General features: G+C 36.4%; 1 protein-coding gene across 2 annotated transcripts in view; it reads right to left on the reverse strand.

Moving 5' to 3' along the window:
* Window positions 1-12,548, reverse strand: part of LOC137401197 (atypical kinase COQ8B, mitochondrial-like) — a 14,063-nt gene extending 1,515 nt beyond the window's left edge. Inside the window, exons 1-14 of one of the 2 annotated variants that reach the window (XM_068087590.1) lie at window positions 12,310-12,548; window positions 10,487-10,631; window positions 10,231-10,352; window positions 10,007-10,142; window positions 9,796-9,906; window positions 4,489-4,574; window positions 4,235-4,324; window positions 3,945-4,077; window positions 1,952-2,045; window positions 1,670-1,815; window positions 1,306-1,409; window positions 758-910; window positions 547-675; window positions 329-456 (exon numbers count right to left, since the gene is read on the reverse strand). In XM_068087590.1, the coding sequence (XP_067943691.1) occupies window positions 329-456; window positions 547-675; window positions 758-910; window positions 1,306-1,409; window positions 1,670-1,815; window positions 1,952-2,045; window positions 3,945-4,077; window positions 4,235-4,324; window positions 4,489-4,574; window positions 9,796-9,906; window positions 10,007-10,142; window positions 10,231-10,352; window positions 10,487-10,631; window positions 12,310-12,546 (1,814 nt within the window). In that variant the 5' untranslated portion in view covers window positions 12,547-12,548. Of the gene's footprint in view, window positions 1-328; window positions 457-546; window positions 676-757; window positions 911-1,305; window positions 1,410-1,669; window positions 1,816-1,951; window positions 2,046-3,944; window positions 4,078-4,234; window positions 4,325-4,488; window positions 4,575-9,795; window positions 9,913-10,006; window positions 10,143-10,230; window positions 10,353-10,486; window positions 10,632-12,309 lie in introns of both variants that reach the window. The other variant, XM_068087589.1, reaches the window with a different exon arrangement.
* Window positions 12,549-14,803: the final 2,255 nt, after the last annotated feature.

The raw sequence follows: 14,803 nt of genomic DNA on the forward strand, positions 1-14,803 counted from the left end.
ATAAGAACTCAGTATCTGATACAGATAGTGTACAAAAGGAAAGATATGATAAGAATTCAGTATCTGATACTGACTGTATGCAAGAGAGAACATATGATGAGAATTAGCAGATGATACTGACTGTATGAGAGAACATATGATGAGAACTAGCAGATGATACTGACAGTCTGCAAAGAGATAACAAAGTGAGGCATAAGAAAGTGGTTGAGAAATTATGACTGTTAAAGAGGAAATATTAGAAAAAAATTAATGAAAAAACCGGAAACAAAAATCAATAAAATAAGCAATATAGCAGGAAAAGCCTGAAACTATCACAGGAACAATTTACCTTGCAAACACCGGATCATACAATCGCTTCACGTTAAACTTTGATTTTAGCTTGGCACAAAGAAGGAAGGCTCCTGATAATTTCCTGTGAAGGGAATAAGTTTCCTCTGGAGGAGGCCCGAGTCTGTGCTAAAAATAGACAGCAATGATGAAACAGTCAAACAAAACACAAAATAATAACAAAACATACATTATATACGCTAAAAGATATGCAAATACCTTCATCATAACAGGAATGATGTTCTCTATAGTTCCGGTGATATCCTGCCTCCCAAAGTCGTACTCTTCGTCAAGGCCACACGGCAGACCAAGAACAGAGACAGCATCAATATGTGCCTCTACCATAGCCTAAAAACAAACATGATTTATTGGGATTGAATGCAACATGAACTCTAGTTAAACTCTGATTGAACTCTGTGAACCGATGTACCTTAGATTCATAGCCAGTGAGAAATCCAAGCTCTTTTGATTTGCTGAGAATGGTTTGTCTGTCCTGCACTGCAGCAGCTTTAATTAAATCAATGTACAAATCAACAAAACTTCTGTTGAACTGTCTTGTAGCTCCAAAGTCTAGCAAGTAGACCTGCGAACAGCAACAAAGGATTCACTAGGTATTTACAATAATTATTATAATAATAATAATAATTATTATTAACGATAACTTGGCATTGCCAGACACACACACACACGCACGCACGCATGCACACACACATACACACACACACAATGGTAATCTACGGCGGTTTTGTGATGACGGCGATTAACTGTTTGTTTTTGAGTTTTTAAGAGCTTTTAATCACATTCCCACATATTTTGCACCTACAACACAGCAGAGTAAGACATGGTGAATCTTTTGATATCAAACAACTGTAATGTGAATTTTGTTGCAAGTCAACCTTTAAGCAGATACCAGAGTTCAGTAGATGTTACAAGAGTGTCAACAAAGATATGACACTCAAACTATGCACCATTATTTACCTTTTCAGATGCGGAGTCATAAAAAAAATTAGACCAGTTGGGATCTGTTTGCATAATGCTCCAGTCATACAGCTCTGTGAGACAAAGACGTAGAAGTTCCCTTCCTGTAATGAATGTATTACAAATGCTAACTAGTGATACTACATAAAGGACTAGTAAGAACGCGTGCTTGTGTTACATGTACATGCCGGTCGCTCACTAAAATCGACTGTTCAACAATGTTCAATCAGAAATAACTTTTCTGACACTTGTACGTGTCTGTGCCACATAGAATAACTGACTGGTGATATCTCATTATATGACAAAGCTTTGGCTTAAGGCTGCTTTCTCATAGAACTGCCGCAAAACAAAGAAACAACCATACCTAGTTTGTTTCTTGTTGACTGTGATAGCTCCTGACACTGATCCAGAGGAACTCCTGGAATAAGCTCTGTTACAAGAACTTGGCCTGTGCTTAGGTCTGGATAAACTGTTGGAACAACAAATACGGCGTCTCCTCTCAGTAACTCTCTGAACAAGAAAAGTGCATGGCATTAGACAGCACCACCATCAGTGGGCAATGCATCTAGCTTAGCGATTCATCCAAAAAATTATAACACATAGAAGGTCAGAACTAAACAGCAAAGATGGATGCTAAGAGGCTCACTTGAAAAGAAGCATAGACCTGGCTTCTCGCTTGTAGTCACACTCCCACGTTAACTCATGACGAGAGACATCCATCAAGTTCTCAGCATACAAGCCTACAAATATGCCAACAAGTATGTAAAAGGGAAACCGCTACGAAGCACTAAATGATCTTCATCAAGTTCAATGCGTCTCCCATTTTTAGAATGACATCGACATGTTGGTGCTCCTAACAGGGCCGCAAATGGTCTCCCAACAGCGCCGCAAATGGGGACCCTCACAGCGCCATAAGCAGTGCCACTGACAGTGACATGAAGTGGTGACGTGAATTTTGAATTGATGTTATTAGTAACAATCGGCTTGTCATGGTCAGGCTTTTGGGTTACAGGAGAAAACTGGGACTGCTTTTGACCAAGTTTTCATGAGAACAATTATTGGTTGTTTCTGAGAAACAACTGGGTTGATTAGTATTAGTTGCTGTGCATAGGCAGGACCTACCAGACTATGAGTACTGACTGTTGTTAACTCTTACCCTTAGGTAGTACTTACCAGACATTGAGTACTGACTGTTGTTAACACTTACCCTTAGGCAGTACCTACCATACCTTGAGCACTGGCTGTTGTTAACTCTTACCTTTAGGGAGTACCCACCAGACCTTGAGTACTGGTTGTTGTTAACTCTTACCTTTAGGGAGCACCTAGCAGACCTTGAGTACTGACTGTTGTTAACTCTTACCCTTAGGCAGTACTCACCAGACCATGAGTACTGACTGTTGTTAACTCCTACCTTTAAGGAGCACCCACCAGACCTTGACTATTGACTAGTGCTGGGACGATATTACGATATTTCGGTATACCGTCGATATCACTTTCTGATACCGACCGTACCGAGTGCTTTCTGCCCAGATCGAAATATCGGATATCGTCGATATTTGACGATATCAACGATAATATAGATCCCTCGGTTTTTTGACGTCATCGCCCTAATTGCACATGCGCTCGTCTACGAAAAAGCCGCCATCTTTGTAGAAAATGATCGTCATTCTCCTGATTAATAGTATGTTAGTTAGTAATATTTAATTTTGCTGATAACAAAATAACAAAAAGCCTCTATTTGCAGGCATATTATCAAATAAAATGGAAACTGGAAAAGTATCCTGAATGCAAGATAGTAGTGAACAATTCATGTTTAGTTTGAGATTATTTGTGTAAAAATTAAAAGAAAATTTACATGAGATGATGACTTCAAATAAGTAATGCAGGACAACTTATACAAAAATAAATGGATTGATACTATATACAAGAGTTCAGGTCTGAAGAATAGATCTTCTATGAGTATTGATTGTGGCAAGATTGATTGTTATTAATAATTGGATGTCTATAATATGGTCTGTACCATCTGTCTGTGTAAGTATCGTTAATGTTTACATGATTAATAGTATTTTTCGGTGTTGTTTTGATACTAAAATAAAAAAATTGCAAACAAAAGCATTGTTTGCAATAATTAATTGCAGAAGCTTCGTGTTTTTAACGATAAAAGTTGTCCATAAAGATGGCAGACAATGATAGAATGACATCACGAAAAAACGAAGGATATTCTACTCGATTTGACACCCGATTTTTTAATGAATTATACTGGTACATGGATGCATTAAGGAATTGTTCTCCCATGGCAGTTTTTCTGACAGGTAAGACAACTCCGAATAACATAACCGATCTTTCGATATATTGGTTGACTACGCCATCATATCGTACCGAAACGAATTTTTGATATAGTCCCAGCACTACTATTGATTGTTGTTAACTTTTACCCTTACGCAGTACCTACCATACCTTGAGCACTGGCTGTTGTTAACTCTTACATTTATTGAGCACCTACCAGACCTTGAGTGCTGATTGTTGTTAACTCTTACCTTTAGGGAGCGCCTACCAGACCTTGAGTGCTGACTGTTGTTAACTCTTACCCTTAGGCAGTACCTACCAGACCATGAGTACTGACTGTTGTTAACTCTTACCCTTAGGTAGCACCTGCCAGACCTTGAGTACAGAAAGAAGGTTGTTAATGTCGCTGTTTATACTCTTGGCAACTCCAGGATACTGTACCTTGACTGCTACTGCCTGGCCATCTGGCAAAACACCCCTATGTACCTGTAAATAATGTTGAATAAAATCTTGAATTAGGCAGGACTTGAAGTTAGAACATGACCTGAATTTCATTTGCGCTTTATTTTAGCAGCAACAGTTATGCCAGTTCAGCCAGTCAGGAATGAGAAAGCCTGAAACAATAGAGTATGTAATGTGATACCTGACCAATAGATGCAGCAGCAAATGGCTTATCATCAAACTCAGAGAATTGTGACCTCCATTCATCACCTAGCTGCTCCTTCATCGTTTTCTAAAAACAATTGAGAGTAACAAAAGTAAGGCTCTATGTCACTCGTCAGCTGCGATCAAAATGGAAGTCTCGACGAAGTTAAACTGGCTTGAAGTAAGTTATGTAGGTCTCGTATATCATACCAATTAGAAAACTCTGATGGGTGTAATCACAGAATAATTTACCTCAAGTTGGTATAAGGGCATGAAGTCAGCACTCTGTCTCACTCGTTCAAATGCTGCTTGTAGTTGTGGGTTAAGAAGCGAGTTATCTACAGAAGTGTATCCATGTTTGAGTTTGGAACAAACTTATTATGACTAAAGTAATAAAAGATAACAAAAATATAGCAAGAAGGTCTTGAAAGAATATTGCTATAAGTGAGTATCGAATTTACTAGTGCATAGATGTGTAGAAATCAACTTACTAGTACCTTATCAACTACTGTTATAATCAGTTAATAATACTTATATGTGTAGAAATCAACTTACTAGTGCATCATCACCTACTGTTATAATCAGTTACTAATAGTTATATGTGTAGAAATCAACTTACTAGTACCTCATCACCCACTGTTATAATCAGTTACTAATAGTTATATGTGTAGAAATCAACTTACTAGTACCTCATCACCTACTGTTATAATCAGTTACTAATAGTTATATGTGTAGAAATCAACTTACTAGTACCTCATCACCTACTGTTATAATCAGTTACTAATAGTTATATGTGTAGAAATCAACTTACTAGTACCTCATCACCTACTGTTATAATCAGTTACTAATACTTATATGTGTAGAAATCAACTTACTAGTGCATCATCAACTACTGTTATAATCAGTTACTAATACTTATATGTGTAGAAATCAACTTACTAGTGCCTCATCACCTACTGTTATAATCAGTTACTAATAGTTATATGTGTAGAAATCAACTTACTAGTGCCTCATCACCTACTGTTATAATCAGTTACTAATAGTTATATGTGTAGAAATCAACTTACTAGTGCCTCATCACCTACTGTTATAATCAGTTACTAATACTTGTATGTGTAGAAATCAACTTACTAGTACCTCATCACCTACTGTTATAATCAGTTACTAATACTTATATGTGTAGAAATCAACTTACTAGTACCTCATCACCTACTGTTATAATCAGTTACTAATACTTATATGTGTAAAAATCAACTTACTAGTACCTCATCACCTACTGTTATAATCAGTTACTAATACTTATATGTGTAGAAATCAACTTACTAGTACCTCATCACCTACTGTTATAATCAGTTACTAATACTTATATGTGTAAAAATCAACTTACTAGTACCTCATCACCTACTGTTATAATCAGTTACTAATACTTATATGTGTAGAAATCAACATACTAGTACCTCATCAAATACTGTTATAATCAGTTACTAATACTTATATGTGTAAAAATCAACTTACTAGTACCTCATCACCTACTGTTATAATCAGTTACTAATACTTATATGTGTAGAAATCAACATACTAGTACCTCATCACCTACTGTTATAATCAGTTACTAATACTTATATGTGTAGAAATCAACTTACTAGTGCCTCATCACCTACTGTTATAATCAGTTACTAATAGTTATATGTGTAGAAATTAACTTACTATTACCTCATCACCTACTGTTACAATCAGTTACTAATACTTATATGTGTAAAAATCAACTTACTATTGCCTCATCACCTACTGTTATAATCAGTTACTAATACTTATATGTGTAGAAATCAACTTACTAGTGCATCATCAACTACTGTTATAATCAGTTACTAATACTTATATGTGTAGAAATCAACTTACTAGTACCTCATCAACTACTGTTATAATCAGTTACTAATACTTATATGTGTAGAAATCAACTTACTAGTGCCTCATCACCTACTGTTATAATCAGTTACTAATACTTATATGTGTAAAAATCAACTTACTAGTACCTCATCAACTACTGTTATAATCAGTTACTAATAGTTATATGTGTAGAAATCAACTTACTAGTACCTCATCACCTACTGTTATAATCAGTTACTAATACTTAGATGTGTAGAAATCAACTTACTAGTGCCTCATCACCTACTGTTATAATCAGTTACTAATACTTATATGTGTAGAAATCAACTTACTAGTACCTCATCAACTACTGTTATAATCAGTTACTAATACTTATATGTGTAAAAATCATAGATATATAAACCTAGATTGGCCAATAGTAGCTATTCCCATCGGTTGCCTTGTCAGACTTAAATAGCACGACGTAACGTCATTGTATTGTACCTCATGCTTGACTGCACTATTGTTTACAATGGAGCTAATGAGAAGAAGGTGACAAAATTACATTTATTTTCACATAAAAACCTTCCTGGATACATAATCCAGTAAACTAAAGCAATTCTGTGATAATATCTAATAACCACCATAGATTAATACTATAAAAGCTATGAAATGTTGGACACAAATCATGAGCCATCAGGGCTTTATTTGCCACCCTCTCCTATCCCCATTCTCTCTTTTCCCCTTCTCCAAAGAAGTTAGAAGGGGAAAAGAGAGAAGGGGGAAAGGAGAAGGGGCAAATAGCCCACCCACTCAAAGAGCCAGACCCTGGCTAGGTAAATAGACTAATATCATGCTGAACTAAACATGACTAAATATGATGAGTATGCAAGTATGTCTTAAGTCAAAAATGAGACAGAATGATTATTTTATAGCTGGCTATGTAGCTGGCTAGGTCACCAAAGCTGAAGTGTAATGATTGTATCACTAGCATCGTGGATGTTACCAACTTTAATGTAAACCAAGCAACGAATTCCCTAATCACAGTTAACAATCGTAGTGGCTTGACTTTCTTTTCGCCTGTGGTGATTGAGGTTTGCAACCATAGTGAGAAAGCGACGAGAGTGTTGCGTAGTAGTGCTGGATTGGTGAAAAACTTTCCCAGGCTAGCACTAATTGCCACCATGAAGAAGTTGCTGAGGTTCAACATCATGCTATTGTTTAAGTGTAATCATCAAGCTAGTAGCCTAGCTCGTGAAATATCAAAGACATATATTTCGATTAGGGCGCATTATGAAGCTAAGAATAGAGCTGGCACGGGTAGCTCGTCTGGTCTTGACCCACCGGGTCAGAGGTGCCCGGGTCGGACCACCCGACCCTCGGGTCTTCCTATACAAAGACACGGGTAGGTTTATGGCTAAACAACAGCGGTTGTATATCGCTTTTTAAGTGCAATTGAAATGGAGTCGCATATAGTCCTAGCACGGAAGGACCAGGCGAAATAAAACAAGGTGAGTCAAGACTATATTTTTACGTCTGCGACAATAGTCTTTGGACTATAGGTTTCACAACGTTTTTCGGCAAGAAATAATCAACATGTCGATGGTCTGGGAGTTCATGAAAATACCAGAAAGAAAAATACCAAGTTATTTGTACAATATGCAAAAGCAAGTTAAAGGTTGACTTGCAACAAAATTCACAATACAGTTATTTGGTATCATAAGATTCACCATGTCTTACTCTGTTGTGTTGTAGATGTGAAATATATGGGAATGTGATTACAAGCTCTTGAAAGCTAAAAAACGAACAGTTAATCGCAGCCACACGAGACCGCCGTAGTTTGGATTCGCTTTCCAAAACGGCTCAAATGGGACGTAGTTGTTACAGGATGGTTTCTGTTTACACTTTCATGCAACCTCATTCGTTGAAATATTTTCACAAATAAACTTCGCGCATTCAATAAAACCATGTCTATCGTTCTTATGCGTCTGTTTTATCATCATTGTAATGCTGTCACTTTTAGCACTGATATCTTATAACTTACCGTAAAAAATCGTTAAACTTTTTAACCTTAGCTAGAAGGAATACATATCCTTGTCTGATAATCATGACGAGCCTGTTGGTCATTTGTGATAATCGAAAAGTGCTGCAAAAACTATTTTCGAAGTATTGGGTCACGTGATCAGATTACGACTTGACGATTGAATAATGCCGAAACAAAACTGTAAAGTAGCGAGCATCTATATTTGATACGGGGTATTCGGTAAAACCCGAAGTGTTTGTCATAAACTAGTGCTACGAAAAGTTTTATATTGAGCTTTTTAATGGCTTTTCAATTCACGTGAGAACAACACGTGACAAGACGATAGCCAAACTGTAATGACTACGTCAGAGAAATAAAGAGATTCCAAACTACGGCGGCTTTTCGTTTTTGAGCTTTTAAGAGCTTGTAATCACATTTCCACGTATTTGGCACCTACAACACAACATAGTAGGACATGCTGAATTTTTTGATACCAAATAACTGTAATGTGAATTTTGTTGCAAGTCAACATTTAAATGAATAAAAAATCGCGCGTGCTGACCCGGTCCGACCCGATCTTGGCCCTCATTGCTGACCCTGAGTCTGGTCCCACCCTGCATTCCTTGGTCTCGTTCCGGCTCTAGCTAAGAAAGCCATTGATTCCATTTCCCTGATCAGATCAAAACTTCACAGGCTCGTCACACTTAGTCATGTTTAGTTCAACATGATATTAGTCTTTTACCTAGCCAGGATTTGGCTCTTCGGGTGGGTTGGCTATTTGCCCCCCTCTCTTTTTCCCTTCTCACTTCTTCTTTGGAGAAGGGAAAAAGAGAGAATGGGGATAGGAGAGGGTGGCAAATAAAGCCCTGATGGCTCATGATTTGTGTGCAACATTTCACAGCTTTTATACTTTTAATCTATGGTGATTATCAGATAATATCACAGAATTGCCTTAGTTTACTGGATTATGTATACAAGAAGGTTTTTATGTGAAAATAAATGTAATTTTGTCACCTTCTTCTCATTAGCTCCATTGTAAACAATAGTGCAGTCAAGCATGAGGTACAATACAATGACATTACGTCATGCTATTTAAGTCTGACAGGCTTTTTCCATATTGGCCAATCTAGGTTTATATATCTATGGTAAAAATCAACTTACTAGTACCTCATCGCCTACTGTTATAATCAGTTACTAATACTTATATGTGTAGAAATCAACTTACTAGTACCTCATCAACTACTGTTATAATCAGTTACTAATACTTATATGTGTAGAAATTAACTTACTATTACCTCATCACCTACTGTTACAATCAGTTACTAATACTTATATGTGTAAAAATCAACTTACTATTGCCTCATCACCTACTGTTATAATCAGTTACTAATACTTATATGTGTAAAAATCAACTTACTAGTACCCCATCACCTACTGTTATAATCAGTTACTAATACTTATATGTGTAGAAATCAACTTACTAGTGCATCATCAACTACTGTTATAATCAGTTACTAATACTTATATGTGTAGAAATCAACTTACTAATACCTCATCAACTACTGTTATAATCAGTTACTAATACTTATATGTGTAGAAATCAACTTACTAGTACCTCATCACCTACTGTTATAATCAGATAGCAGTCATAACCAAAACAATATGCTCACCTTGTATGCTCAGCATCTGCCCAAGCTTTAGTGCTGCACCTCGCACACGACACAAAGTTGAAACTATCCTTTCCATGTTTGCATCACTGAACAAGGGGCTGCTATTTTGACCTGCAACTTGATACACATGTAGATAAATTCATAAATCTCAAGATTTTAAAAAATCTCATTGCAAAGCAATAATTTACTGTATGAAGAACATGTCACTTACTGCTCTGTACTCCAAGCCCACGTCTTGTGGCCTCAGCAACAGCGCCTACTCCAAGACCGGCAGCCAAACTTCCAAAGCTCATTATTCTTGAAAATCTGTTGGCAGGCACTTTCATCTCTCTCGACTTAGAACTTAGCTGCAGGTGAAGTCACGACACAACTCTCATATGTTCATTTCAAGGTCAAAATTTTTCAGGAAAATACAACAAGATGCTTTACAATTACCTGATGGTGGATGGTCTGCTGTGTCATTGCATTGGAGGCATTACCAGATTTAGTGTCCTGAAAAGTTTTATCAGCTGCCACAGTTTCATTTTTTACAGACGCACTGGCTAGAGCAGAGGTTTCTTGAAAACAAAATAAACAGACAAACAGTATGTCAGCATCAGCTGGACAACATGACAGCATGACAACACAGATGGATGGTGCTATGGTAGCGTGTGATAGATGTGGAGAAAGCCTCATAAAAAGAACTGAGTACCTGTCAGATCACGCTGTATTCCAACTTCTTGCGCAACAAATCCGAAAGATTCAATATCTTTAGACAGCTCCTCCAAGTCAGCGTCAGTAACTGGTGGAAGCTTCAGCTCCTTTGGTATTAACTTGTCAAGTCTGTCAACTTTTTCCTTCAACAAATTGGATTGCTCAGGCAATAAACTGACATATAAAGCAATTAACAGTATCCCATGGCACTTGAGGTGCTACTAGTGCTGGGACGATATTACGATATTTCGGTATACTGTCGATACCACTTTCTGATACCGACCGTACCGAGTGCTTTCTGCCCATATCAAAATACCGGATATCGTCGATTTTTGACGATAATATATATTCTACTCGATTTGATACCGATTCTTCAAAGAATTATACGAGTACATGTATTCATTAGGGAGTTGTTCTCTCATGGCAGCCTTTCCCAGCAGGTAAAACAACTCCGAATAACATACCCGATATTTCGGTTGGCTACGCCATCATATCGTACCGAAACGAATTTTTGATATCGTCCCAGCACTAGGCGCTACTGATGTGACAGAAAAGGGGTATAAAGAAATGTACGCATTATCATTAGAAGCACTAGTTTCGAAAAGAATAATACAGAAAGAGCACTCAGTACAATAAGTGACGAGTGAATTACACCATAATATAAATAAATATAAAGAGCACTTAGATGTTAGTAGAGCACTACAAATTAGCTTCAAGTACATATTGACCTGCCGTTATCAGGTGCGTATAATAGTAGGTATTGACCTGCCGCTATCATGTGCATAAAATAGTATATATAGACCTGCTGTTATCAGGTGCATATAATAGTAGATATAGATCTGTTGTTATCAGGTGCATATAATAGTAGATATAGATCTGTTGTTATCAGGTGCATATACTAGTAGATATAGACCCGCTGTTATCAGGTGCATATAAAAGTAGATATAGACCCGCTGTTATCAGGTGCATATAATAGTAGATATAGACCTACTGTTATCAGGTGCATATAATAGTAGATATAGATCTATTGTTATCAGGTGCATATAATAGTAGATATAGACCTGCTGTTATCAGGTGCATATAATAGTATATATAGACCTGCTGTTATCAGGTGCATATAATAGTAGATATAGATCTGTTGTTATCAGGTGCATATAATAGTAGATATAGACCCGCTGTTATCAGGTGCATATAATAGTAGATATAGATCTGTTGTTATCAGGTGCATATAATAGTAGATATAGACCTACTGTTATCAGGTGCATATAATAGTAGATATAGATCTATTGTTATCAGGTGCATATAATAGTAGATATAGACCTGCTGTTATCAGGTGCATATAATAGTATATATAGACCTGCTGTTATCAGGTGCATATAATAGTAGATATAGATCTGTTGTTATCAGGTGCATATAATAGTAGATATAGACCTACTGTTATCAGGTGCATATAATAGTAGATATAGATCTATTGTTATCAGGTGCATATAATAGTAGATATAGACCTGCTGTTATCAGGTGCATATAATAGTATATATAGACCTGCTGTTATCAGGTGCATATACTAGTAGATATAGACCCGCTGTTATCAGGTGCATATAATAGTAGATATAGACCTACTGTTATCAGGTGCATATAAAAGTAGATATAGACCTGTTATTTTCAGGTGCATATAATATTAGATAAAGACCTGCCGTTATCAGGTGCATATAATATAAGAATTATATCCAAAATATTGTAGCAATATATAAAATAATAATACACATGAAATTTCATAAAATCTAGAAGTACGTATAAGCTATAAGAACTGTCAACTCTCACAGAAGATGTAGAAGGTCTTGATACAGTTGAGGAGACTGCAGAGCCGACTGCTGAGCCCATAGCAGAACTCAATGATTCTTCTACTTTCCCACTTAGCTTTACCGATATTTGATTGAGACTGGAGTTCTTCCAATATGTATCTACTGCTTGACATTGTGTTTTCTGTAGACTGAAGGCTACTTTTTGAAGACCTCGAAAAACACCAACCGCATCACTCACGCGCCTCGACATTTTCATGAACCAACCTAAAACATGTCGGTATGTGGTATCTTCACTTTTTACTCGTAACATCAATTTAAACAAGGCTAGAACATCAGATATATTACAGGTCAATTGGTCACCTCACCAACTGACCTGTAATTGACCTCATATCGAGATTTATGCAGCTTTCCTTCAGCTTGTTTTTTTACATATGGTAATAACTTTCATCGGAAAAATAATTTTTTTGATCTAACTCACAAAACCTTCTATTCCAATGGTCATATTGCGGAGTGATACAATCTTGATGCCGACCTCAAATATGATAAAAGTGTGGTCAGTTATGATGAAACTGAGAAAAAACGCGTCAAAATGAGTCTATAAAAAGTTGCATTATACTAAGAGCTTTAAGAATGTGTTTATTTTACAAAGTATAAGGTCTATATGCATTGATTATTAACATCTCAGACAAGTTTGAAAAGAAAGCTTCTAATACTAATCGCAGGCGTGGTATTTGTGAAACACATGTCCGTCACCATACGTCTATATATATTCAGTTCTTACTGAAATTACTGTATTTCAGTAAGAACCATACACTGTAAAAATGTTGCAACTCAGAGAAAGCCTGTGTTTTTAGTTCATAACTACCAACTAGTTGATTTTCGGCTGCTATCAATTAGTCAATAGATAATTCTACACAACTAATGGTAAACGCATTGTCAGTCAATTGGTTCATGTAAACGTATTGTGAGTCAATTGGTTCATGCGCTGCTAATCGTGTTGTGACTGAGTTAAGAAAATAAAGTTGAAAAATTGTTAACGCAACCATTGTTAATCATCAGAAAAATACAGTGGACTCCCGCCATACGACATTAATTCATTCTGGTGTTGGTATCGTAAGGCGAAAATGTCGTATAAATGGGGTATAGAAACCCATCATAATTATTTTAACACCCCGCAGCAAAAAACAAAAATTTTATATACATACTGTAGATATTAAATACTTGTTACAAAATAATATGTTAACCATAGTAACTATAGTTACCTACAATAAATTTTGTGTATTTAGTGGTTATGAACTGCAATAAAATGTAACATCACAATGTACTATGTGCAGTACATATCATGAGGGGTTCTTACCTTCTAAACAGACGTATGACATAAATTTTAAATTTAACTTAAAAATGAACTTAAATTACTAAACACATACTTAAAGCTAAGTTTTAGTATGTATTTTGCTAAACTAGGCTTTAATTCTATCATCGTATAAATTTTATCACCTATCTGTTTTTGGTTTCACTACAACTTATAATGAATAACGTTGAGCTGAGAGAGAATGAGCATCGTATTTCTTTCAGGTATTGTCGAAGGTATTTTGGCAAATATTATATCGGCATCTTTGTTATTCCGATGTATTCAGCACACCAACTGCCAAATTTGAACTTTGACAAAAACCTTTGCTGATGTTGTATTGCAATAAACATGTCGTATGGTGAGGAAAAAAACATCGCGTTCCACATCATAGGCGAAAAAAACTGCATAAAATGGTAATCATAACTCGGGGGTGCACTGTAGTTGACTGAGTATGTACACTTAGTTAGTCTGAAAGTTCTATCAACTTATCTCTCTAACATCAGACATCAACACATAGCTGCGACTGGTTCTATCAACTCATCTCTGTAAAATCAGACATCAACACATAGCTGCGACTAGTTCTATCAACTTATCTCTCTAACATCAGACATCAACACATAGCTGTGACTAATTCTATCAACTTATCTCTCTAACATCAGACACCAACACATAGCTGTGAATAGTTTTATCAACTTATCTCTGTAACATCAGACATCAACACATAGCTGCGACTACGGGCAATGTTGGAATAGCCGTCAGATGAAAATTTGAACCTCATACTTGCTTGCTGTCACAATTGCATGTGAACAAAATAGATTAATGTTCTATTAAAGTTATGTCAAAAACATGAAGGCTTCCTGCAAAATCAATCGTAGGAAAGATTTCTATAGTGCCAGAGTTGTCTACACTATCCAAGTATTGTTTGATGTAGAACAAGCACTCGGTGAACAATTTGTTCCTCATCATAAAGAGCTCCTCAAGGCATACTGTTTCTCAAGGGTTAACTCAGGCCCCATTCCAATTGTCCTTTATTAATCTGTTTCAGGAAAGCAAACTCCATTAGGAGTGACCCAGAGAAGATATTATATTCAAAAGATGGCGTTCTTTAGTGTTCACATCTGCATCTGAAGGTTGGCATTAACCTGCTGAATTTTAATTTTTC

Source organism: Watersipora subatra, chromosome 7 (genome assembly GCF_963576615.1).
Source record: "Watersipora subatra chromosome 7, tzWatSuba1.1, whole genome shotgun sequence".
Classification (NCBI taxonomy): Eukaryota; Metazoa; Bryozoa; class Gymnolaemata; order Cheilostomatida; family Watersiporidae; genus Watersipora; species Watersipora subatra.